This window comes from Clarias gariepinus, chromosome 7, assembly GCF_024256425.1.
Source record: "Clarias gariepinus isolate MV-2021 ecotype Netherlands chromosome 7, CGAR_prim_01v2, whole genome shotgun sequence".
Lineage (NCBI taxonomy): Eukaryota > Metazoa > Chordata > Actinopteri > Siluriformes > Clariidae > Clarias > Clarias gariepinus.
The window spans coordinates 723,833-749,868 of record NC_071106.1 but is presented as its reverse complement, the minus strand read 5'-3'; the positions used below and the strand labels follow the sequence as shown (position 1 = coordinate 749,868).

General features: G+C 38.9%; 1 protein-coding gene across 1 annotated transcript; it reads left to right on the top strand.

Moving 5' to 3' along the window:
• The first annotated feature begins 4,467 nt into the window (after nt 1-4,467).
• Nucleotides 4,468-17,338, top strand: LOC128527526 (long-chain fatty acid transport protein 2-like). The gene is made up of 8 exons (XM_053499956.1): nt 4,468-4,945; nt 6,180-6,389; nt 6,789-6,947; nt 7,078-7,202; nt 8,867-9,061; nt 16,522-16,612; nt 16,986-17,184; nt 17,248-17,338. Exons 1-8 carry the CDS (start codon nt 4,471-4,473, stop codon nt 17,336-17,338), a joined length of 1,545 nt encoding a protein of 514 aa, XP_053355931.1. The 5' UTR covers nt 4,468-4,470.
• Nucleotides 17,339-26,036: the final 8,698 nt, after the last annotated feature.

Below are 26,036 nucleotides of genomic sequence, written 5' to 3'. Positions count from 1 at the left end.
TGCCAGCAAAACCTTATTGAAACATTAAACGAATTTACAATCACAGTATTATGTAAATGTATATCTTTATATCTAGCCTTTAGATTTGATCATGTGTACACTAGCGTATAGACAGAAACAGAGGTGGGAAGTAACAATTTACATTCATATATATTTCTAATTTTTAAACAACAAAAATCGCACATTACGATTGAAACAGTTACTACGATTGAAACTAGCCTTTTCACCAAAAACTTTTTTATTCTAACTCAAGTAATATTTCGGATGCCTACTTATTACTTCTACTAGAGTAATTTTATTCAGATACTCTAACTTGAGTACATTTTTTGGCTGGTCTACCTACCTCTGGCCAGAAAACAGAGTCAGTCTCAGAGTCAGTCTCCTGGCTGTTTTTCCCGCTGCATTTATAATCATTGGTCTATGTAAGGTTTTATTATATTGTAAACTATTATAAGATATAATATATATACAGACCCCTCACTGTGCTTCCTTAATCCTTATGTGGTAACACCTTCTATATCCTGTATCCAGACGAGGATACAGTACATCCAGACAGCTCTTGTCCACTATTACTCTTTAGTTTAATCAGGAGAATGTACAGTAAATGTATCTCCTCTCTTCTGTCTGTCTCCGGCTCTCTCTATGACTGACATGTTAATGATCGTTCTTATGATGTTCGGGATGTAGCACCGTTTAAATGTGCTCTCTTAAATAAACAGAGATCTTCAGACAGCATGCCTGTGTGTGTGTGTTTGTCTCTCCCGGTCGATCGGGCCCGGACCAGTAAGTGTATCAAGGTGCAGCGGACACAACAAGAAATAACTCTTCATCTCGTAGCTTAAAACTCAACTCGGACACACTTTTTCATTTAAATCTAACAGTTTGGGGGCTCAGTCCGGTCTTCCCTCTCAGAGCAAAGATTCTGGTTTGGTTTTCTAATTGGTTTTATTTCCAAGTATCATGTATCACGCGTGCGCTTCTTGTTTTGATGCCGAGCGTCACATGATCACAACTGAGCCAACGTTTTTTCTTTTTCATGCGCTGAGGAATTGTGGGTAATCGTCTCCCCTGCTGGGTCTTAGTGCTTGTCTTTTACTGGTATAATCAACATCCATGCACACTTGTACTGTTTACTATAACACTGTGACCACGTGTGTGTGTGTGTGTGTGTGTGTGTGTAAAACATATTTCATATAAAACACACACACTCTCTGCCCTACACAGAAACACTGCTTTGTCGCGATTCCTTTTCAAAGGTAAGGTGTAGGTTAATTTGTTTTATTTTTACTTTACAGCAGTAGTTCCGTTAGTATGCGCTCACACGAGTGTCATTAGCGATGTTCCCTGCTAATTTTTTTGACAAAACAACAGTTTTTTTCGTTAATATGTGTTTATGTGAAATTTAAATAAGAGACGAGAAAGGTTTACTGTGTAAGAAAGACGCATTAGAAGGTTAAAAATCCATTTTCTTCCTCAGCCTCTCTTGTGTGTGTGCGTGCATAATTTGACACCGTGCCAGTTCACACACACACTCTCGGGACGGGAGGGGCTTCACACACACACACACACACACACACACAGAGAGCGTAAACCACTTAAACGGAAACACTTATCTGTCGGGATTTTACTTTTTATTTTGTGTTAATTATTTTATGCTTTTTTTTTTGGGCTGTGGAACGAATAATTTGAGTTTCTATTATTTCTTATGGGAAAATTACATTTGGTTTTTATGGAATTAGGCTCGTAATCCAAGGTTCCACTGTACTCTTGTTTATTGTTTAACTATATTGCTTTTACAGACAAAACAGCAGCAGCAAGATTTAATCCTAATTTCCTCAACAGAAAAAAGTACACTGGAAGGAAGGAGGCCACATAACAAATCGTGACAATGTGTGATGGCATTAAACAACCTTCTCTTTTATTTCCGGTACAGAAATTCCATTGGAGCAGCTGATGGTTGACTTTACTGTGTCCAATGGAATTTAGGAATGTTGTTTATATCTAACCAAGGGCTTTTTATAGCAACATCAGACAAGGAGGAATTCTGACACAATTCATCAGAGATATCCCTAAATCATCCATATGTAACTCTAATCTGAGATCTTACTGATTATGCTGATGCGTATCTTCTGTAGTGAAGAATTGAAGAAATGGGTCCATAATAAAGTGCTAGTAACCTCTCTTCTGGTTCCAACTGACTCTCTATTATACGTATATATTTGTATCGAAGAAGAGATGCAGACTTGGATGTTTTGGACACTGATTTCCCTCACCTTACCTCATACACACTACTGTATTAGCCTGAAAACACACATGGAAGAATTGTAACCACGTTATAGATTGTATTAGGTTATGCTTGGCACTCCGACATGTTATACCTGATGTACAGGTAGATTAGTCAGACTTGAAGTCTTTTACTCTTTCCAAATGTGGAGAGAGATGCTATCTATCTAAAGGGGCCATATCTTCTCATTTTTTACGCACACACACAGGTTTTTGATTAGTTAAATTTTTTTTATATGATTTTGTAAATCTCTTTTATGCCAATGTCTGACTGTTCATTTATTGTCATTTCTATTGACAAATTGTAGTAAATTCTGTTAGATTTAAGGGGGCACTGTAAGGTATTATAATATTATAATATTATAAGACATTGTAATCTAATAAGAAGATCCCTGTGCTCTGAGAACAGACCCCTCACTGTGCTTCCTGGTGTCTTCTTGGTAACACCTTCTTTATCCTGTATCCAGAGGAATATACATACAAATGACTCTTCTTCACCAGAACCCTTTAGTTTAATCAAGAGAATGTAAATGCATCTCCTCTCTCCTGTCTGTCTCCGGGTCTCTCTATGACTGACATGTTACTGACTGGTTCTTTTGATGTTCAAGACGTAGCACCGTTTAAATGTGCTCTCTTTGCTGAGAATAAACAGTTCTTTAGCCTGTGTGTGTGTGTGTTTGTCTCTCCCGGTCGATTAGGCCCGGACCGGTAAGTGTATCAAGGTGCAGCGGACACAACAAGAAATAACTCTTCTTCTCTTAGCTTAAAGCTTGGACACATTTCTTCTTCCTTTAAACCTAACAGTCTACTTCTGCCGTGCAGGACTTTGTGTGCGGCTGAGTGCTGATTAGACTTCATAGGAAATTAAAGAGGAGGATCACGCTGCCAGTTCAACATTCCAAGCCCAAACCTTAAAAAATGAATTAACTAATAGTGTAAGTAAACAACAATAGCCCACATTTAGAAAAATTATCCGCCATCTTTTTTAGGCGTGCCAGCTGCTACTTTTTATTTAGAAGTTTTCAATACAAATTATATAATGCCACATGACATCAAACACTCCCCATCTTAATATTTTAACTATTTATTCGAACTTTTTAAACCATTAAACTTGAGTTTACTATTTTACCTATTACTTTTTAATTTACTTCAAAATGACGTTAAGAACAATAACAATAAAACTTTGTAAAATATTATTGACTCGTGTCCATCAATCTGATCTACAGTATGCTGGAGAAACTCCCAGGTGGGAAGACACTGCTTTGTGTAGTTAACATCAAAGACAAAAAAACCTTAAAAACAAACATCAACAGCCTCCACCAAAGAGTCTGGAACGCAGAGTCCAGGCTGCGTCACACAGCCGCGATGTATTATACTATAAGCGTATTATATCAAAGTTTGCCTGTTAGAAATACACAAAATAAAATATATCCACTGTTTTAACCATTACAGAGACATTACAGCCAGCTGTAGTTTTCAGAAGTTCTTTTCGGGACGAGGCTGCGTTGGCCCAGTGTTATGTGCACAGAGCCAAGGGATTTCCTGGTCCTAAAATATGCAAAACAGTTGGAGCAATTTTTTAAATATCTTTAATAACCGATGGAGGTTTTGAGTTGTACACACATGCATTCCTGCCTAAACAACTCCTAAAACTACACTTGTGACACAATAACAGTAATATTTCTAACATTTTTCAGGCTGTCATTTGGAAAAACCAGAGAATAAAGAATAAACCAGTTGTTCGGTCAAAATAACTCGACCAGGTGTTTATTTGTATATGAGCCACTACATCTCATATGACCCAGCATGGGCAACTCAACAGTGTGTTTACAGAAACAACACAGCATTTTTTAGAGTGTAATTTTAAATGTATTCTAATGTTCTATTCTGAAAGTCTATTGTTAGTTCTATATTTAAAGTTTGATGTTTTTAAATGTTTTTTTTTAATAATAACAATAAACAGATACAAAGAACTTTGTATCTCTGAGAAAGAGGGAACAGGCATTCATTGTACATGGCAGGACAGTAACTTACCACTGAGACACAATGTCGTCGATCCTCTGCTCCCATAACACCCCCCTCAACCACACAAACACAAAAATAAGGTAAACCATTAAGAGTGATAGACTCTGCCCTACAAATTGCACGACTTTGAAATCCTGCTGACTTCAAGGCAAACTGACAAAGATGGAGAACTTGTACGCTGGACTTGCTATTCTGAGCGTGATGTTTATGTTGTTTTTTAAGAAGTTTCCATATTTCCTGCATGACTGTGCGTTTCTAATTAAAGTTCTCAGGATAAAATCAAAGCGGCAAAGGTTACGAAAGAGAGTTCCATTATACACTGTGCTCGACTGCTTTCTGGAAGATGTGTCCAGACACCCACATAAACCCTTCATAATTTTTGAGGATGATGTCTACACGTACCTGCAGGTGGACCGCTGGAGCAACAGGGCAGCACACACACTGCTTAAACACACGCACCTGAGAGAGGGAGATACGGCCGCGCTGCTTGTGGGCAATGAACCAAACTTCATCTTCCTCTGGCTTGGACTGATTAAGATCGGATGTTCTGTGTCGCTTCTCAACACCAACATTCGGGGAAAATCTCTAATGCGCTGCTTCATGTGTTGTAAGACAAAAGTGCTGATCGCAGGGGCAGGTAATACACCTGATTTTATGTGAGGTTAAATTTAATGTGTGTTTAGTGTTCCTATGGACTTAAGACATCTTAATTAAGTTTTTTTTTTGTATTCTCTGTGTGTGAAAGATAGATTACCCATAATTCAATACACATGAACTCATCCCTTTGTTCTCTGTATACAATTAGACAAATTTTAATATTTATGTAGAGTGTTTTGGGTAAGACCAACCGCACCCCCACCACCCAACAGTGACGATACTTCTAGCCAGTGACTAAATTGACCAGTCTATATTAATTGATTAATTGAAACTTTTTATATACAGTAAGTCATTATGGGGCCAGGGGTAGCTCAGTGGTTAAGGCATTGGACTACGGTTCGGAAGATCCCAGGTTCAAACCCCACAACCACCAAGTTGCCACTGTTGGGCCCTTGAGCGCGGCCCTTAACCCTCAACTGCTCAGATGTGTAATGAGATAAAAAATGTAAGTCGCTCTGGATAAGAGTGTCTGCCAAATGCCTAAATGTAAACTATGGTTAGGAGCATTTCCCAAAGCTTATAAAGATAATTGTTAATGTTTCAGTTATAGTTAGTTTCAACTTTAACTTTAGTTAGTTTACACTTTAGCCAATTATTGATTTATTATATTTTCACCTGCAAAAGTGCAAAAGGATGAAATCGTCTTTTCTAGCTGCACTTATTAGCCTGTCCCAAACACCATTCTAATAATGAAATTATTATTGAAACACTTAAATGTTTAAGACACCTCTGGTGTCAAATCCATAATTGTGTTAAGAGCGAGCATCTTCCCAATCCCTCAATTCACACTTACTTTTGTGAATTCAGAACTGCTACACTAATTTAAATTTTAAAAAAAGAATAAATAAATAAGAACTTCTTGCATGCACAGTGTCCCTCTTGTTACACATGACCTACAGTATACCATCAGATTTTATTTGACCATCTTGAGTTCGACCATTTACTTGAAAAGAAAGGTAGATGTATCTGATGGGTCCTGGTAGACTGCAGCTCTACCTTTCTTCTCAATCTATATTTTTTCCAAGAAAACTTTTATCCTGACAAGAGGGCAGGACTAGGAGGAGACTTGCCCTTAGAAGAAATTAAGGAGGAACTGGTTACATCCTGGTTCTTACTGTTTTCTCTGCCAGGCCTCTGGATGAGTTTTATCATTTAAAAAAGTTTATAAAGAATAAAAATATTGTTGATTAGAATGATTAAGGTTTTTTTTTCAGAGTATCGTGATGCAGTGTGTGAGATGCTACCAGAGTTGCGTGAACATGGTGTGTCTGTCCACCTGTTGTGCGATAATTGTGACATGGATGGAATTCAGTCTCTGAAAGATAAGATGGATGACAGTGACGATGGTCCTGTTAGTCTCAGACTGAGAGCTAAAATCACTATGAGAAACCCTGCCGTGTACATCTACACATCTGGAACTACAGGTACACAATTACATACTGATACTCATGGATACAAAAAAACACAAAAACTACACCTGTATACAGTATGTTCAATTCAAGTAGGCTTTACTGTCACTTCAACCATATACAGTTAGTTCACAGTGAAAGGAAACAACGTTGCTCCAGGACCAAGATGCTACATGCTACATAAACTTACCACATGAATTAACAGAAGAGCTAAAACTAGCTAACTAAGAGTTAGCAGGCTAGCGGAGACAAGACAGATTGACCTGACAACATAAATTTTAACAACATAAATTTACAACATAAATTAATGAAAAACTAACTAGCTAACCCAGAGAGGATGACCATACTTTTTTTGTGTGTGTGTATGTTTATGTGTGTGTGTGTGTGTGTGTGCGTGTGCGTCCGTGTGTGTAGGTCTGCCTAAAGCAGGTATTGTCAGTCACGACCGAATGTTTGGTGGCATTTTCTACCAGTCATTGTTTGGCACCAACCACAATGATGTCATCTACATAGCCCTCCCACTTTACCATGCTGCAGGATTCACCATTGGTCTGGGTGGGGCAATAGAGAGGGGTAAGACTCAAGAAACACCTCAAATACCTCTTTAATATATTGTGGATGTATTCCTGAATGTTCAGTACATTTTCATTTTAAAGGTTGCCTGACTGTGTGTGTGTGTGTGTGTGTGTGTGTGTGTGCTCAGGAATCACAGTAGTGTTGAGGAGGAAGTTCTCAGTGTCTCAGTTCTGGAACGACTGCAGGAAGCACAACGTGACGGTGTTCATGTATATTGGAGAGATCCTGCGCTACCTCTGTACCACACCCAAGGTTACACAAAATAACACACACAACTAAACTCATGCAAGCTAATGAATTACAAATCAGATACTTAGCATATTTGCGATTTAGCAGGTCAAATACAGTACTTAGCACTCTACACTGGATGTTAGTGAGTTACTGAAGTGATGTGCGTAAATCTACCTACCATGTGTGAATCATAAGCATAGTGACACCACTACAGTGCAGCAGCCACAAGCTCTCACTTATATTTTTTCTGTCCAAAGTGTAGTTACTACAGATGGTCATATATATGTGCATTCCAGTTGTTACCTTGGCTAGCTTGATCGTAATCTGTTTGCTGCACTTCATGTAAATCTTATCCTCAATGAGAATATATTTTAAAGTGGAATAAGTGAAAATATAAAGTAAATCTCATAAGTTTCTCAGAACTGTCCACCACCATGAAATGTGAATGTGTGTAAATCAAAACTCCCTGAGATGGTAATAGGAAGAAACCTTGAGAGGAACCAGACTCAACAGGGAACCCATCCTCATCTGGGTGATAACAGATAGCAGGAATTGATCTACATTCATACTGTGTGTAAAATGCAAGCAGAGACTCCGGCAGGACTAACTATAACAGCATATCTAAAAGGGAGGAGCCAGAAGGAAAGATAGACATGAGGGGGAAATGGGATGTAAAGCGACCAACCACTTCACCATCAACAAACCTGAGTAATCAATAAGAGTAGGGAAGACAGCATCTAAACATACCAGTACACCATAATACTCTACTGTATGTCCATGAGTCCCCCAGATCTGCTCCTTTACCCAAAACAAATCTATTTATAAAAATGCTTGGCTAAATAAATAGGTTTTTAGCCTGGACTTAAACACTGAGACTGTGTCTGAGTCCCGAACACTATTTGGAAGACTATTCCATAACTTTGGGGCTTTGTAAGAAAAAGCTCCGCCCCCAGCTGTATTTTTCATAATACGCGGTACTGACAAGCAGCCTGCATCCTTTGATCGAAGTAGGCGTGGCGGATCGTAAGACACTAGCAGTTCGCTCAGGTACTGCGGCGCGAGACCATTTAATGCTTTATATGTCAAGAGTAGTATTTTAAAATCAATGCGAAATTTCACAGGGAGCCAATGGAGTGAAGATAAGATAGGGGTGATGTGCTCATATCTTCTGGTTCGAGTGAGGACTCTCGCTGCTGCATTCTGGACTAATTGAAGCTTGTTTATGCACCTAGTTGAACAACCAGACAGTAAGGCATTACAATAGTCCAACCTAGAGGTGATAAAAGCATGAACTAGTTTTTCTGCATCATTTAGCAACAATAAATTTCTTATTCTGGCAATATTTCTGAGGTGAAAGAATGCTATCCTGGTAATATTATCTACATGAGCTTCAAATGAAAGGCTGGAATCAATAATCACACCAAGGTCTTTTACTGTTGCACTTAATTAAACAGATTTAAAAAAATTAATAATTTTTTATTTTTTGAGTCTGAATTCATGGTGAAAGTTGATGTAGTAAAAATGTAGTAACTAAATACGTTTTTAAAACTACATACTTTGATTATGTCAAACCATTCGAATTTGACACTTATATAATTGATATAATTATTTCTTTTCTATTGTTGCATGTGTGTAGTTCTATGACAGACATGTTGCACACTGTGATGTTGTATTCGTTTTCTTAGAGCGAGACAGACCGGCAGCACATGGTGCGACTGGCCATTGGAAACGGACTTCGTGCTGATGTCTGGCAAGAATTTCAAAGCAGGTTTGGTGTAAAACACGTTAAAGAGTTCTACGCAGCATCTGATGGGAACATGGCTTTCATGAACTACCTAGAGAAAGTAGGAGCTGTGGGCAAACAAAGCTTCCTCTACAGGGTGAGTATAAGACTGAATCTGCACGAGCACCATCACAAACACCTCACTGTCCTGCAGAGGTGGGCAAAGTACACAAATCCTGTGTGTGAGTAAAAGTCAGGATACTTTATGTCAAATTTTAACTTCTGTTAAAAGTTTACAACTCTACTCTGTAACTCATGTACACACGTGTGTGGATTTTCACTGACTGTAACAAAACAGGACATTAATACTTACCCGTATTACAGTTCTTTTTGGATTGCTTAAGCACGATTTTTAAAACAGGGCCCGTATTTTCAAAACAGTACACACAATTAGCACAACCACACATCCAATTAGAAAACACTACAGATCCTTTACATAATTAAACACCGTTTTTAAAAACTATACACTTATGTTTAAAAAACACACTTTTTTTACCATAAGAAACACACGTTTTACATTTACCATACTCTGTTTGCACAAGTTACACTCTGCTGTGATAAACCTAAAACACTTTTAGCACGTCTACTTCCCTATGATTAGAGTAGGCTACCATCAACAAAGTACAAATATAAAGTAAATCCACCGAACACTAGACAAGACCAATGTTGCACACTGAAGAAACTCATTTATATCTTAACATGCCCAAAATGTTGATATGGAGATTCACAGTACTGTAACAACATGTCACTTTACATATTGTACTGTAAGTTTACTGTTACAAAAACAAAACAAAAAAAAAAACACTAGACATTGTCTCTACGCCTAGCTGGATCTGGCCAAAGATTTTCATCAACATCGCAAGCCATGTTGTCATTAGCAAGAACCTTGGAAAGAAAGAATAGTACAGTAATTTCACAGGACAAGGTAACAGAAGTGATGATACTGCATAGAATACAGTACTGTAAGCAGTTACTGAAAATACAGATGTTTTTGATATGGTGATATTTTTACAATACCTATTTTCTAAGCGAAATGTTCTTATCACACTTGCCACAGTGTATCGGCTTAGATTTAGCTGAACTTGCAGTCCAGCCTCCCTCAGCATCAGGCCGTGGTTGACACCGTGGCCAACCAGTGTTGCGCAGATCTCATTCGTCAGATTCGGTCCTTTTTACAGTTTTTTCTGATTGCTTACAGTTTTTGCCAGTTGCTTGAACACTATAAACCCATGCTTAGACTAAAGTAACACAACTTGAAGTTTTTGTTACCATACCTGAAACACATGTACCCATACCTTAAACAAAAGCGCTGCTTTGCACTCTAGTTGCAATTATGCAACACACTTACTACTTTATGGAACACACATGGTCCTGCATACTACACTCTATTTCATACATAAAACACTTCGTTCAAAAATGAAATCTCAGGGTGCCATTTGGAAAACACATGTATCCAGAATACAAAACACATCGGGTAATTGCAATCACTCAAATACACACCTGAAGGCACTTACTTGCAAAACTAAACACCATTTAGCCAACTACAAAATGTGAGCCTCACCACCATCAGACGCATCTTGGGAAAACACAGCATCACCATGAAGCAGCTCTACAGAGTCCAATTTGAGAGGAACAGTGACAGGGTCAAAGGACTTGGAGCTGAATATGTTACAAGTGTAACTGTCCTTTACATCTACAATACAGTATTGGTGAAATCCAGTAGCAGCTGAATATGTACCATATCAGTACCACATGGATCCAGGTGCAACACAGGTACCTGTGTGATGGGGTGAGGGTTCTGTATGTGTAGCACTGTAGTACAGTAATATGTTTTCTTTTTACAGAGAATCTTGGCCATGGATGGAGCTGCACAGTCTCATGAATTCATTTTCATTGATGAAGCTGGATTCGACCTGTTCAAAACAAGACGACATAATGTAATTGGCCAAAGGGCAATTGTGCACGTCCCAGGGCAGCGCGGGGGAAATATCACATTGTGTGCCGCCATAAGCCTTCGAGGGCTTCTGCATCATCATGCAAAACTAGGTCCATACAATAGCCAACATATACTCACATTTCTAGATGCTCTCCATAATGTAGTTGTACAGAACAGACCAGATCAGCCCAGGTTTGTGGTGATATGGGAGAGCCCACGTATGCACAATTGTCATGATTTGTTTGTGTTTACAGTATAGTGTTTTTTCTATTACTGTATTATGTTTTTTGTATATTGAGTAGGCATATTTGCTTTTTTGGTTGTTTAAAAATGTGTCTCCTGAAAATATGCCTTCTGAATAAACAATGAAAATCAAAGACTGCAGTGTTTTATATAAAGTAGACTAGTGTGTTCCCCCTGATCTGAAAGTGTTTGCATATGATGCAAGTATGTGTCATTTAGTCAACAGAGTTACATTTTGACAAAGGAATGTTAGGTTTTGATAGCAGAGTTTAGGTTTTGAGAGTAGAGTTTCAATTTGGCACAGATGTGAATGGTATATTTCCCAGTGTTGTGTCATGTTTACTTGTGTTTAGAGTTTTGGCACAATGAGCGAAGTTTTGCAAAATGTGTTCAAGCAACGGGCAAAAACTGTAATACAATATTACATACATATACTAGATTACTGTGCAATACTTAAAAATGCTCTTGGGTCATATTCTTTGGTACCAACTGTTTTAAGACCTTTTTTTTGGTGATTACTATTATTATTTATTACCTTTCCTTAAATAACAACTGTGAGCAACTGTAACCCAGCATAAGCAATTTCCTTCTGGGATTAATAAAGTCTCTTGAATCTTGAAGTTAAACACAATTAACACACTGTTTTCATCATTTACACATTACCACTCAAAATTGAAAACCCATGTGTCCAATCAGTGAACCCAATTAGTAAACGGTATATACGCCTAGTCAAATGCAAATGGCATGAGTGGATCCAACAATGGAGCAATACAATAGAAGAGGAAGAGGAGGAGGAAGAGGAGTCCGTGTCAGAGGTGGTGGGCAAGGACTAAGACCAAGAAGAAGATCTGTAATTTTAAATGACATTCAAGCAATCATGATTCAAAGCAAGATCATGTTCTGGTGCATGAAAATCTACCAACATTCCTGGATGGTCTACAGGATGCTTTGCTTGAGTGGAGAGATTGCGAGCAGGCAGAGCATCCCATGTATGTATCATTTGGGACAATGTGAGCTTTCACCGTGGTCCAAGAATACAAGATTGGTTTCACAATGAGCAGCATTTTATGAATGTGTCTCTTTCACCATACTCTCCCTTTTTAAACCCTACTGAGGAGTTTTTCTCGGCATGGAGATGGAAAGTATACGACCAAAACCCTTACACACTGGAGAATCTACTTCCAGCGATGAATGGAGCATGTGGTGAGATACAGTAGGAGTGGAATCTGGCCAGGGCTGAATTCAGCAGGCTAAAGAATTCTTTCCTCGTTGCCTTGCAAGGGAGAACATAGCATGTGTTGTGAATGACGTCCTGTGGCCTCACCCAGCACAGAGGCATGATGCTGAGGCAGAATAATTTATCTGAATATGCTGTAAATATATATATATATATATATATATATATATATATATATATATTTTTTTTTTATAATTATAGATATAAAACTTTCTTTGCTGGAATTATTTTTGTTTAAATGTGAATGCAAGAATAAACGAATAAATAAATATTATTTTTCCTGCTATCCGAGTGTTTGTTATTTATGTAGTGTGTAATCGTGCTAAGTTGTGTTTGCACATTGGCTGGTTTTGTGTGGTTTTTGACAGTAGTGCTTGATTTTGAGTAAAGTTAAAATAGTTTTGGGTCAAATGTTTGGTTTTGCAACAGAAGTCGAAGGTTTTGTGACTGTAGCTTGAATTTTAGAGTTTGTGTTTAGTGTTTTGAGACAAAGAGAAGAGATTTTAGGAAATGTGTTTTAGCAATTCAGAAAAACTGTATTATGTACAATACTGTGCAATGCCACTGATATTTATTTATGATATATATTTATCTGCTATCCGTTATCACCCAGATGAGGATGGGTTCCCTGTTGAGTCTGGTTCCTCTCAAGGTTTCTTCCTATTACCATCTCAGGGAGTTTCTCCCTCAGCACCGTCACCCTCGGCTCGTTCTTCAGGGACGATCTGATCATCTGATTCACACACACTCACATCTCATACAAACATACATTCAATAATTCTTTTGATTGTGTAAAGCTGCTTTGCGACAATGACAAAAGCATTAAAAGCACTATACAAATAAAATTGAATTGACTTTATTTGATTTACAGTGAAACCTTGGGTTGTAAGTAACTCGGTCTGCAAGTATTTTGCAAGATGAGCAAAATTTTTAAATAAATTTTACCTTAATAAACGAGTGAGTTCCTTATATATGAGTAGTATGCATGTGCTTTGGCTGCTGAGCGTCACGCAGCGTCACAAACTGGGACAATGGTACAGTACTTCTTTCTCACTCGCTGTGGGATTATGGGTGATTTTATCCAACGCTCGGTCTTAGTGCATGTGTATAGTCATGTGTACTAGTATAGTCAACATCTGTGCATGCGTGTACTGTTTACTACAGTATAACATTGTGACCACGGGTGCGTGTGTGTGTGTGTGTGTGCATGAAGTATTTTTTTACTTTTGTGTCCAAATGTAGTGACTGTTCTTTAGTAACTGTACTGCAACAATGGTCCCAGAGAAGAAGAAAAAAAGGTTAAAAAGGCTGTGGCAGCGCAGGAGATAAATCTGTATAGAGGAGTGATTCCGTTAGTGCAGTAGTTCTCAAACTGTTCTGTCATTCCTCACTTTTTCAAGAATTTTCAAGCCCCACTTCAAAATGATAACGAAATCGGCCAAGTTTACTTTTTATTGAAATATCAATTTCTAAACCAATAAGATCAAATAACACCAAGTTCAAAACAGATAAAATACACGTGCAATTGTTATAACAGGCTTACTCGAGTAAGTAAGTCGAGCGGCTTATTAACGTGACTGGGGTGTGTTGTCTCTAAGTGTCTTCCTACTTTGTTGGGTCTCATGCTGTCTGCTGCCAGCGGTCACAAAACACAGACACAAAACACACACAGGTCTCTCCTCTGCCCCACCTTCCCCACCATTAATCCAAGCGCAACATAGGCTTCATCATGTTTTCCTTGCAACAAATGTATCCATTGATACCCATAATCCGATATTCTGTTTCAAGTTTTATTGTCATATACAGATAACAATGAGACACCATTACCGTAATGAAATTCTTAGACCTGTGTTCTCCAACTTTACATAAACATAAAAATATAAGAAAAGAAGAGAAAAAGGAAAAAATGTATATATAAATATATAAGCAAGGGTATCTGTATGTGCAAGTGAGCTTTAAGATAATTTGGTATTTACATGTAACAGTTCAAGGTGCAATGAAGTATTTTGAATATGGAAGTTGCATTGTTTAAAGTGACATTGTTAAGAGTCCAGTAGTTGTGATAAGTGTATAGTGTATTACGCTCACTACATACAGTACGATACTGACCCGGTTTGTGTCCGTGGTAAAGTTAGTTTGATATTCGCCTCTTCGAATTCAATAGCTTCGTAGATTAACCCGCAAATAAGATACCCAAAAATATTTCCCTTCTACATTGTCTCTAAGCTACAGCCGTTTAAATTATACATGTTTAAAAGCATAAACACCATTATTCTCTACGGCGCAATGAATGATTTAGGGATCATCGCAAAATGCCGCACACCAACAAAAAGCGTAGAACGATATCGATCTTCCCTTCTGTTCAGCGCCTGAAGGATCAAAAAGCAACTTTGTTGTTTCACTGAAAACTAGAAATGCCAGACTAGTACTGCCTGATAAAATATTAATGTTTAACAAAAATACAGAAACATCAGCATACACATTGGAATAAATGAAATGACATATATAATACCGAATGTTTCCTTATATATTGTTCCTCTGGAATTAACATGCTGACGTTAAACCGTTATTGTTGCACTATGGTTCCACTTTTTCTCTGATGTTATTTTAATTTACTTGTATTAATGATCCATTTCTTTGCGTGTGATTGTTTAGATTCGAGTGTCCGATCTTTATTGTCAATAAAGAAAAGCATGAATTAGAATAGGTACTTTCCTATTATTTTCCACTAATTCCCTCCCGTTCATTGTCCCCCACCTGTCATGTCTGTATTCACCACTAGTGGGGCGCCACACACTTTGTGTGTGTTTGCCCCCCTTCCTCCTGCTTCGTGAATAATTAGAGTTTTCATTATTTATTTTGGGGGAAATTCACTTTGATATACAAGTGTTTTGAGATACAAGCACGCTTCCGGAATGAATTATGCTCACAATGCAAGGTTCCACTGTAATTTGGTTTATTTGATTATACTATTCCATTTGTTACTATTCCATTTGTTATTCCATCCTATTTCATTTGTTTTTTTCTGTTTCACACTGTTTTTTTTTTTTTTTTGGTGTTGTGTGTGCTGTATTGTTTCTGGAAGCTTCTGTCACCAAAACCAATTACTTGCACGTGCAAACATAGTTGGCAATAAAATTCTTTCTGATTCTGATTCTAAAAGTACTTTCCCTAAAATTATAGTTGTCTTTAAAAGATATTTGTTAGAAGGTGGCAAAGTTTTCAGTTTAAATGGTGAAGATTATACTACATAAACAAATATAGTGAAGTAAAAGTACAGATACTGTAGTAGGATATAGTGGTGAAAAAGTAAAAAGTTTCTTTAAGTAAAGTACACATAGGTGAAATATGCACTTAAGTACAGTAACAAAATAAATTTACTTGTTACCCTCCACCTCTGCTGTTCCAGTAGTTTGTTAGATACCCAGACACCTGACCCTGGATCTCCCTGAACACCCGCACCGTGCAGTACAGTAAGAGGTTTCATAAACGGAAGAGAAGAAAAAAGAAAAAAATTGAATCCAAGCCTCAGTCTCGGGTGCCACAGCTACTGTTTTACTGTAGGCATGCACACAGGTGTGTGTGTGTGTGTGTGTGTGTGTGTGTGTGTGTGCTTGATGGAGTGTATCATACAGAAGCATAGTGGAGCAGAGAGAGAGATGACCGGGCGAGCTGGAGTGTATAGATTTAAAATTCCCATGCTAGTGCTAACTTAATTCAGAAGATAAAGAGAAGTTTTTATTCAGAAGTGTTTATCTAACATTGAGTGTGCATTCAAACTTAGTTGTGTTAGTTGTGTGTAAATGGCCAAAACATGGTATAGGTGCTAAAAAGTGTCTCACTTGGGTGGAAAAGTACATTTTCACTTAGGTTTATATAACAACATTTATAAAGTACTCAATGCTTTTTGGGCCACATTTAAAATTATCTCTTCAAAACGTCTGAACTTGAAATTTGTAGGGAAGCGAGATTGCAGCATAAACTTTGCTTTACTTAATTATATGTATCACAAACAATAAATTCAGCAATAATACTGTATTTTGAAGTAGAGTATATAATACAGTTATATAATAAACTACATTAATTTAGATGAATTGTCAGAAATCTGGATTAAATGCTGGTCTGGCTGTACTCTGTGCAGGAAATGTTTCCCCATGCACTGATTCGGTACGACACTGAGACACAGGGACCAGTCCGGGACAGCAGGGGGCGCTGTGTCCCCGTTCCTACAGGTGAGCCTGATAATACCCTGTTCAGCATGAACACACACACACTCGTCAATTAACACCGTGTAATGAACAGTAATGAGCTTTAACATAAAGAAGGAATATCGTAACAGAATGTGCCGTGAGGATCATAAGGACTGTGGGTAATTTAAGTTTCACACAAATCAGATCGGGGAAAGAAGGAGACACTACAGTCAGAGGAACAGTGAGAGCAGAGTTAGGAGTTACGAGGAGTCAGACGTCTGTTCCTTAGGAAACCAAAAAAAGTATAGAGAATAAATGAGGGAAAGTAAAACAGGCCGTAGTTTGTGATTCATAATTAATAGATCATTGATTAAAATAGGATGTGCATTGTGTGTGTGTGTGTGTGTGTGTGTAGGTGAAACAGGACTCCTTGTGTGTAAGATCACTGAGCGCACTCCATTTCAAGGATACGCAGGAAATCCAGAACAAACGGAGAAGAAGAAGCTGCAGAACGTGTTTGAGGACGGAGATGTTTATCTGAACACCGGAGATCTGTTGAGGACCGACCACCAGGGCTTCATCTACTTCCAAGACCGGGTCGGAGACACTTTTAGGTGTGTGTGTGTGTGTGTGTGTGTGTTTGATGAGTGTGATGTGTATGATTGTTTGTGGTGCAGATGGAAAGGAGAGAATGTGGCCACCACTGAGGTGTCTGATGTTTTATCACTGCTGGATTTTGTTGAAGAAGTGTGTGTGTACGGTGTCTAACCGCTGGACCATTTCAGAGAGAAGAGATAGGGACACTGGCTCAAATTTGTTAAACACAGATGAGGGCATAGAAGAAGAAGAACATTTTTTAAGACCATTTGAAGTGACATTAATATTCTGCCTAACAGAGGCTATCTTATCGATAAAATGATTTAGAAATTCATCACAGATTGACCTTGATACCCGTTTTGGAACATTACACAATGTATTTGTAACTGACTAAATTGTATTAAATAACACCCTAGGACGATTACAGTTGGTGGAGATTACGTTTGACGAGTACATACATTTAGCATCTTTAGCAACTGCATTTTGATAATCAGAAAGACTGTCACGCAGTATACCCAGTGATACTTGTAATCTGTCCTTCTTCCATCTGCGCTCGGCTTGTCTGCAGTGCTGCCTAAGGGCACGTGTAGTATGATTAAGCCAAGGGTCAGGTTTGGTTTTTATGGGTTTGTCCTTGTAAGGTGCAATGGAGTCCAAAATCCCTGAGCAGGTGGAGTAGAGGTTGAAGATAAAATCCTCTGAGCACAGGGGGGAAGCTAACTCGTCCTGAATGTAAAAACTAGTGTTCATGAATGCATCAGCAAATTCTCCAGCTGTGGTGGATGTAATGGTAAATTCAAAGATAACAGGGAAGTGGTCCGAAATACAGATATCAATTATTTCTGAGATGGATACTGGAAGTCCATTTGAAATAACAAGATCCAGTGTGTGGCCATGCTTATGTGTAGGGTCATTTGCTGATTGGGTCAGGTCAAATGATTTTAAAAGACTTTAAAAGACATTTACTAGTTGGCTGGATGGACAACAGACATGAATATTAAAATCACCACAAATGAGTAAACTGTCATATTTTGGCATTAATTTAGAGAGTAACTCTGAAAACTCAGAGATAAAGTCCTTATTGTATTTAGGTGGACGATTAGCAATAGCACACAGTACAGGACATGCAAACTGAATCAAAACCAGTTCTGGCTCAAAGCCATTGTAGCTTTTACATGAGATTAAACGGCAGCTGAATTTTTGTTTGAAAACCGCAGCCAGTCCACCACCACGACGCGACACAAGACCAAAACAATGTAATTTTACGGTCAAATTTACAAATGCTTTCACACTGTATGTCAGAACAGATAACATCATGTTCTAAACATAACTTATATAGGTTACGTTCAAAGTGAACAGCTGTTTATATTGTGAATTGAAACACAAATATATTCCCTGTATATTATTCTATTACCAACGAGAAACAGCTTATTGCAGTAATGCAAATACATCACAGCTGATTCTCATCCAGGAACCACACTCAGGTGTTGAGGGTTTCCTATCACATGATCATATGTTCTAAAAGAGGACTCTTTAGGCTAATCTTGTGTGTAAAAGGAACAATATAGAGCAACAAAGAAAGAAAGAAAGAAAGAAAGAAAGAAAGAAAGAAAGCCTGCACGAGGGAGAGGAGGACAAGTATTAGGACAATCGAGAGGCATAGGGCAAGGTAGAGGTAGAGGAGTTAGAATGCGTGGTGGCGCTCAAAGAAGGACCAGAGCTCAGGTAACTGATCAAATAAGATCTACTATCATTGACCATGTCATAAACCACGAGCTATCATACAGAGAGGCTGGTGAACGAGTACGGTCAAATCTCAGCTGGGACACAGTGGCATCCATTGTCCGTATTTTCAGAGAAACCAACAGGTAGGATGTTGCTTCTCCTACAGAAAAAGGTAAATAATTTTACCATTTACTGTATTAGAGTGACTGTATGTCTCTGGTCTCTAATATGTAACTGTATTTTGTCCCTCTAAAGACTCAACGTCTACCTCCCTCAGGGGGAAGGGGAAAGCTCGTGAATGAAGAACAGGAACTTGTTATTGTCAACATGGTGATTGCTGACAATGAAATAAAACTGAAGGACATTTACTCCAGAGTTGTAGAATTGGGAACATTGCAGCAATCAGCATAACATCCATTTCTCGGACTCTACACATGGTCCCAATGAAACAACTATACAAAGTTCCTTTTGAAAGGAACAGTAAGCGCATCAAAAAACTCTGTCACCAATACGTCCAGGTAAAGTTATGCAATACAGTCATTACTGTACTATACACAGTGTGTTTTGTAGTAAACTACTCTATAAACCTGGAGTGCATTAGTATATACAGTAGATATACAGTACAGCACAGCATTTACATACACTGTGTGTAATTACTTTTAGAGGGTCATGGAGTTGGAGGCCAATCAAGCCCCACATAAAATTATCTATGTTGACGAGGCTGGCTGCAACTTTACCGTGCCGGGCCAGAGAGGAGCCAACATCCCCATGTGCGCCGCAATCTCCAACAACAGTGCACTCCTGCATTAATGTCAGATTGGCCCCTACAACACCGACCGTCTTCTCCTGTTTTTAGAAGACTTGCACGAAAGACTGGTGCCAGAGGTAGAAAGGGGACAGGTGGGAGACCACTTGCCAATATATGTATGTGGCATTCCACCATTCCCGTGCAGTCACAGCCTGGTTTAACGCCCATCCAAGGATGATGTCCCATGTCCTTGCTCCTTACTCCCCTTTCCTCAACCCTTTTGAGGAGTTTTTCTCAGCCTGGAGATGGAAGGTTTTTGACCATCGTCCACGTGACCAAATGTCCCTCCTGGATGCAATAGCTGCTGCATGCCAAGACATCACAGCTGAACACTGCCAGGGGTGGATAAGGCATGCCAAAAGACTCTTCCCATGATGCCTTGCCAGAGAAGATATCAGGTGTGATGTGGATGAGATCATGTGGCCAAATGCAGAAGACCTGCAGAATAGAAGATTCCTTTTTTTTTTTTTTTTTTTTTAACTATAATTCCGGTGCTTTTTCTGTTTGTATATTTTGCAGTAATGTCCTTTTGCAAATAAAGTCTGTACTGTGTCTGTTCTGTATTTTTTTTTACACAAACTGTACATTTTATAGCTACTCTGTCATTCACTTTTTGTATTGAATTTCTGCCGCAAAAGAAACAAAATGCATGCATTTACTAAACCCAACGAAACAAGAATGTAGAAAGGCTTCAAATATAAGGGCACCTGACACATAAAACTGTAAGACACATTTCTGTCATTTCAGCTGATGATTGTGTTTTTTTTGTCCATGTGTTATGATTGACTAAATGTTCCTGTTGGAAGAGAACATGTGTTACTGTTTTGAATAATTATTTAATTTTAAAACATGTTTGCAGTGTTTTGCTGGACATAGTGTACTGTGGTAGTTTATTATTGTATTTTGAAAATTAGTTTTGGGGTTTAGTTTACAATGTGTGATTTTGAGCATGAGATTAACCATTTTGCCAGTTGTGTGTTTTAGGTGTGATAGTGCGTTAAGAGTTTAGGAAACTTGTTAAATGTTTTAAAAAAACTGTTATAGTGATTGTAAAAAAAACTGAAATCATTTTCATTTGCATGTGGAATGTAAGGAAAAGTGTAATAAACAACTAATAAGGTCCAGATGGAAAATGTGTAAACGGCCAAAACGCAAATATTATTTGTCATAACACTAAATGCTTTTTAACTCCCGTTACACAGTTGCTAAATAAATGCCCTTTTATGTTTTAGTGCCTGTAACCTTTTCGAATTCAAACCTTACAGTATTTTTTTAAACCTAAAAAAGTGTATTATTCTAAAATGTAAAGAGATATTGCAACATAAATTTAACAGGGTTACAGACACTACATGTTTTTTGGCCTTTAAACTTTTACCAAAAAACAATTTAAGCAACGGTCTTTACAGCAGTATCAATTACTTTACATTTTAGTATCAATACTCAAAAAGAAATATCAAAGAATTGACATTTTAAATGATTATTGATTATTGTTATTATTTGAGGACAGTATAACGCTGAAATGGTCATTTTTGGGGCACAAATAAAATAATCTCTCTCTTAAAAATGTAAAGATTAAATGATCTGTGCAGTTCTGTTTCTTTTGCTTTTTGGTTTCCATCCAACTTTTAAAGAAACCTGAAATCTGATAATGAATAAGTAATTAAACTGTTTTATTCACGGCTCTGGTGGAAAATGTGGTTTATGTATAAGTAAGATAGTTTCTAACTGAACTAACCCAGGGAGAGAGGAATAGGGAGGGTATAAACATAAACACAGACACAGAGGAACAAAGTGTTTCAGATCAAATGGATTATTAGATGTGTGTTAGTCATTAAAACCGTCACGTCAGCAACACGCCACATTTCAGCCAAACACTTTACACTTCATCCAGCAGGGGGAGCTGTGAGGATTTACACCACTGTGACAAACCAGATTTCCAGTGGCTGAGTGTAAAAATAAACACATTCACCACACACTCATGCTGTCTTTACTCAAATGTTGCTGGAAGAAAGGTGACCCCAAACACACACACACACACACACCCACAGCCTGGGGCCAGGTTAAAATAGTCAGTGGGCTCACTTTCAGCAGGTCACGTGGCTGAAGCATGAATGAAAGAGGGTCTGTCTGTAAAAGAACTCGCACATCACTGGAACAAAATTCACAACATTGGACCATAAAAGTGGAACTTTACACAAAACTGCAGCTGTTGATTGGGCTTATTGAACTCCTGAAAGGGCAATAGTCTTTTAATTATAATAAATTGTATTATTATTATAATTATTATAATTGTTATTATTATTACATAATAACCCTGTATATTCATGGTAATACTAATACTCTAAACACAAACATAGAACATTTAGTCTTCTGTATATACCCAAAGTCTAGTATTTATTAACATCAAGACCTGTCATGTTTAGCAAGTGACGTAAACACTGCAGTGCACTGCAACACTCGTCTCTGGTTGTTTAATAAGTTTTCAGGATTCTGATGTTCTGTTATAATGAATATTTGAAAGGAATGAGACGTGGGGTCATGTCAGTGCAGACTGAACCTGTCCAGCGCCGCTCCCTCCATAGATATATTTAGATCACAGCTCATTGGTTCTCAGTTTCTGTGCAATCACATGATTCTTTAAGGGCAGATGTCAAACACAGATTCAGTTTCAGCTTCAAAAGCCTGCACGTACACACACTCCTACACAAAACCCGAACACAGTGTATGGACCGATTTGGGATCACGTCATCGGTAAGATTCCCAAAACTCTACACAAAGCTTAACAAATCCAACCAACCGATGGCTCTAAAAGATGAACCAACTCACACACACTGAAGCAACCCCAGATCACAACACAGTATACACACAGTGGACACTATGCATGATGGGAGCATCGGTTCATGTCCTTCCCTTCTCACCCTGACACGCCCATCACTCTGGAATAGGGTCAGTCTGGACTCATCAGGTCACATGACCTTTCTCCATCACTGCCGTGTCCAATCTTTTTGCTCCCTAGCAAACTGAAGCCGTTTTTATGGAGACGCAGCTGTTTAGTCCCAATCCTGTGAGTTCTCATCACGTTGAAAAATCACTCAAAAAGTAATTTAAAAAAATGGACATTTTAAATGATTATTGATTATTGTTATTATTTGAGGACAGTATAACGCTGAAATGGTCATTTTTGGGGCACAAATAAAATAATCTCGCTCTTAAAAATGTAAAGATTAAATGAACTGTGCAGTTCCGTTTCTTTTGCTTTTTGGTTTCCATCCAACATGTTGATTCCAATTTTTAAAGAAACCTGAAATCTGATAATGAATAGGTAATTAAACTGTTATTCACGGCTCTGGTGGAAAATGTGGTTTGTGGATAAGTAAGATGGTTTCTAACTGAACTAACCCAGGGAGAGAGGAATAGGGAGGGTATAAACATAAACACAGACACAGAGGAACAAAGTGTTTCAGAGTGTGTGTTAGTCATTAGCGTCACATCAGCAACACGCCACAATTCAGCCAAACACTGTGTGTATGGAAATGCTCTTACTTTTACTATTAAACATCCAGTAGCTCTGCTCCACCTACAGTACCTCCCCAGGCGTTTAGGTGATCTCCCATCACGCTTAATCAGGATGTTTACCTGAAGACATTTCACTGGTGGACTTGAGGGTTTAGCACCATTGTTCCAGGGTTTAATAATGTCCTAGACAGTTCATAACCCAAGTCCACTTATTTCAACTCTACCTCCTTACTTCTTGTCTTTGCTTGATGTCGGACAGTGAGACCCCCTGTGAACTGATATTGTGGTGAGTTAGATGCTGCAGAAAACTGGTTTCATGCTTTTCACTTCAGGAAGCCCTTGCTGTTTATCTTGTTAAACCACTCTTCAGCATAAGTTTAAGGCATCGTCACCGCTAACCGGTTCGAGATGTCACTCTGCAATTTTGCATCCTCAATGTCTTGAGGCCTGGTTGGGTGGAGATCGTATAAATCCCATAGAGGGAGTGAATCTGAATTCTTTGGGTGCGTTTTGCAAAATAACTGACGAATGACATGCAGTGCGAATGTTGTTCAGCTCAATGAGCTCTAAATGTGTACCGGGTTTTGCATGCGTGTGTGTATGATCTATACAGCAAATCTCATGTGAGACTCTCGGGCATCCTAATGGCAGCAGATTCCAACCTGTCTTCTGTTTTTCATCTCTTTTTAAGCATTTAAGACCTTTAAAAGCCATGGAAATGTTATAGTGCTTGGGCCCTAATTTGTACGCAGAGGTACCACTGGCATGGTTAAGCATGCTCACCTTGTGGGAAATTACTTATATCTTGTAAATTGACCAGGAGTACTACAAATGTCCAACACAAACGTCTAGAAAACGAACCGTGATCAAATTGTGCTTGAGTCCTCTTAAGCACCCTGAAGGGTCTCGAAAACACACCCTTATTCCATCCATCTCCCCAAAACACTCCAAAAACATATCAAGAACACACTAAATGCCACACTGCACAAATATGCACAAATACAAACACCAGCCACATAAATAACACCTAAGTTTTATTCTGATGGAACACAAAATGGAGCGATGTAAAAGCGAGTCCATGGCATCTCTCAGCCGGGTCGGGAACGCCTAATCTCGTGATCGATGTGGAAATTATGGGTTCTTTATGATCAATTTACCAACACTAATTATAGTGAGTCACAGAGCAGCAGTTGAGTGGAGTGTATGCTAAAAACAAGCGGGCGTGTAAATGTACAAGGAAAAAAACTGCCTCAACATTCAAAAGTAATGGTACCCCTGAACTTGGCAACCCTAATGATTAGGCCTTAAGGACACAGTAGTGTTCACACACACACACACACACACACACACACACACACACGCTTGTTCTGAGTGCACAGATCACAATATATATATATGTGACCCTGTTCACACCTGTACTGATTACCTGAGCTGGATGGCAGTACTGGTGGCACCGAAACAGAAAAAACGTTGACTGAGACAAACTCACAGAATAGAATGAAACGTACTGAATCTGCAGTTAAAGCTTAAACTTTCTGCTAACAGCGAACAGCGTTCGATGCACACGAACACACACACAAACACACACACACACACACTGGGAGGGTAACAGCTGTTCTTCACATTCCATAAAGAACTGCTTATCTACACTGAGAATGAAAGTGTGGAATGAGAAAGGACATGTGGTGTTCTTTATTTAGATCAATATTATACGTGAAGTTCATTATAAGTGAACGCCATAAAGTTTAATATCTATCTAATAAAATCTTGCCACAATGTCCATGAACCACACACAAACACACACACACACATGTTTCTGCAGTGGGGGAGGGGAGTGACCAGCAGCATGCCATTATAACCCAGGCACGTATAGAATTCTCGTGATTTAGTGTGTGTTTGCGCTGAGTCAGTGCAGAGAGACAAATATCGAATGTTCACGCAGCAAACAAACTAAAGGCTGCTGATAAACTCATCAACACTGTGTGTGTGTGTGTGTGTGTGTGTGTGTGTGTGTGTGTGTGAACTCTGCACCGCTGGTGACATGGAAGTACACAAAAATGTCATGACCAAAAGTCCAGAACGTTGATAGGTAGCGCACTACATTGGAAGAAAATCTATGTGTTATATAGCACACTCAATAGTGCATGAGATAAACACCCCCTCACCCCAAGGGCACTCGGCTGAGATACAAACCTCCACTAGAGCTGTAACCTGGGACAAGAAATCAGAACACTTAAGTAACTTATACAACAGCCAATAATGTTGAAGATGTACTACAGCCACAGCCACACCCATAGCTCACCCACAGCCACACCCACACCCATAGCTCACCCACAGCCACACCCATAGCTCATCTACAGCCACACCCATAGCTCATCCACAGCCACACCCATAGCTCATCCACAGCCACACCCATAGCTGATCTACAGCCACACCCATAGCTCACCCACAACCACACCCATAGCTCATCTACAGCCACACCCATAGCTCATCTACAGCCACACCCATAGCTCATCCATAGCCACACCCATAGCTCATCCACAGCCACACCCATAGCTCATCTACAGCCACACCCATAGCTCATCTACAGCCACACCCATAGCTCATCTACAGCCACACCCATAGCTCATCCATAGCCACACCCATAGCTCATCCACAGCCACACCCATAGCTCATCTACAGCCACACCCATAGCTCATCCATAGCCACACCCATAGCTCATCCACAGCCACACCCATAGCTCATCTACAGCCACACCCATAGCTCATCCATAGCCACACCCATAGCTCACCCACAGCCACACCCACACCCATAGCTCAC

Coding starts and splice junctions, on each gene's coding strand:
- LOC128527526 (XM_053499956.1), top strand. CDS start 4,471: ATGGAGAACTTGTACGCTGGACTTGCTATTCTGAGCGTGATGTTTATG. Junction 4,946..6,179: donor AGTGCTGATCGCAGGGGCAG/GTAATACACCTG, acceptor TTTTTTTTTCAG/AGTATCGTGATGCAGTGTGT. Junction 7,203..8,866: donor ACCTCTGTACCACACCCAAG/GTTACACAAAAT, acceptor TCGTTTTCTTAG/AGCGAGACAGACCGGCAGCA.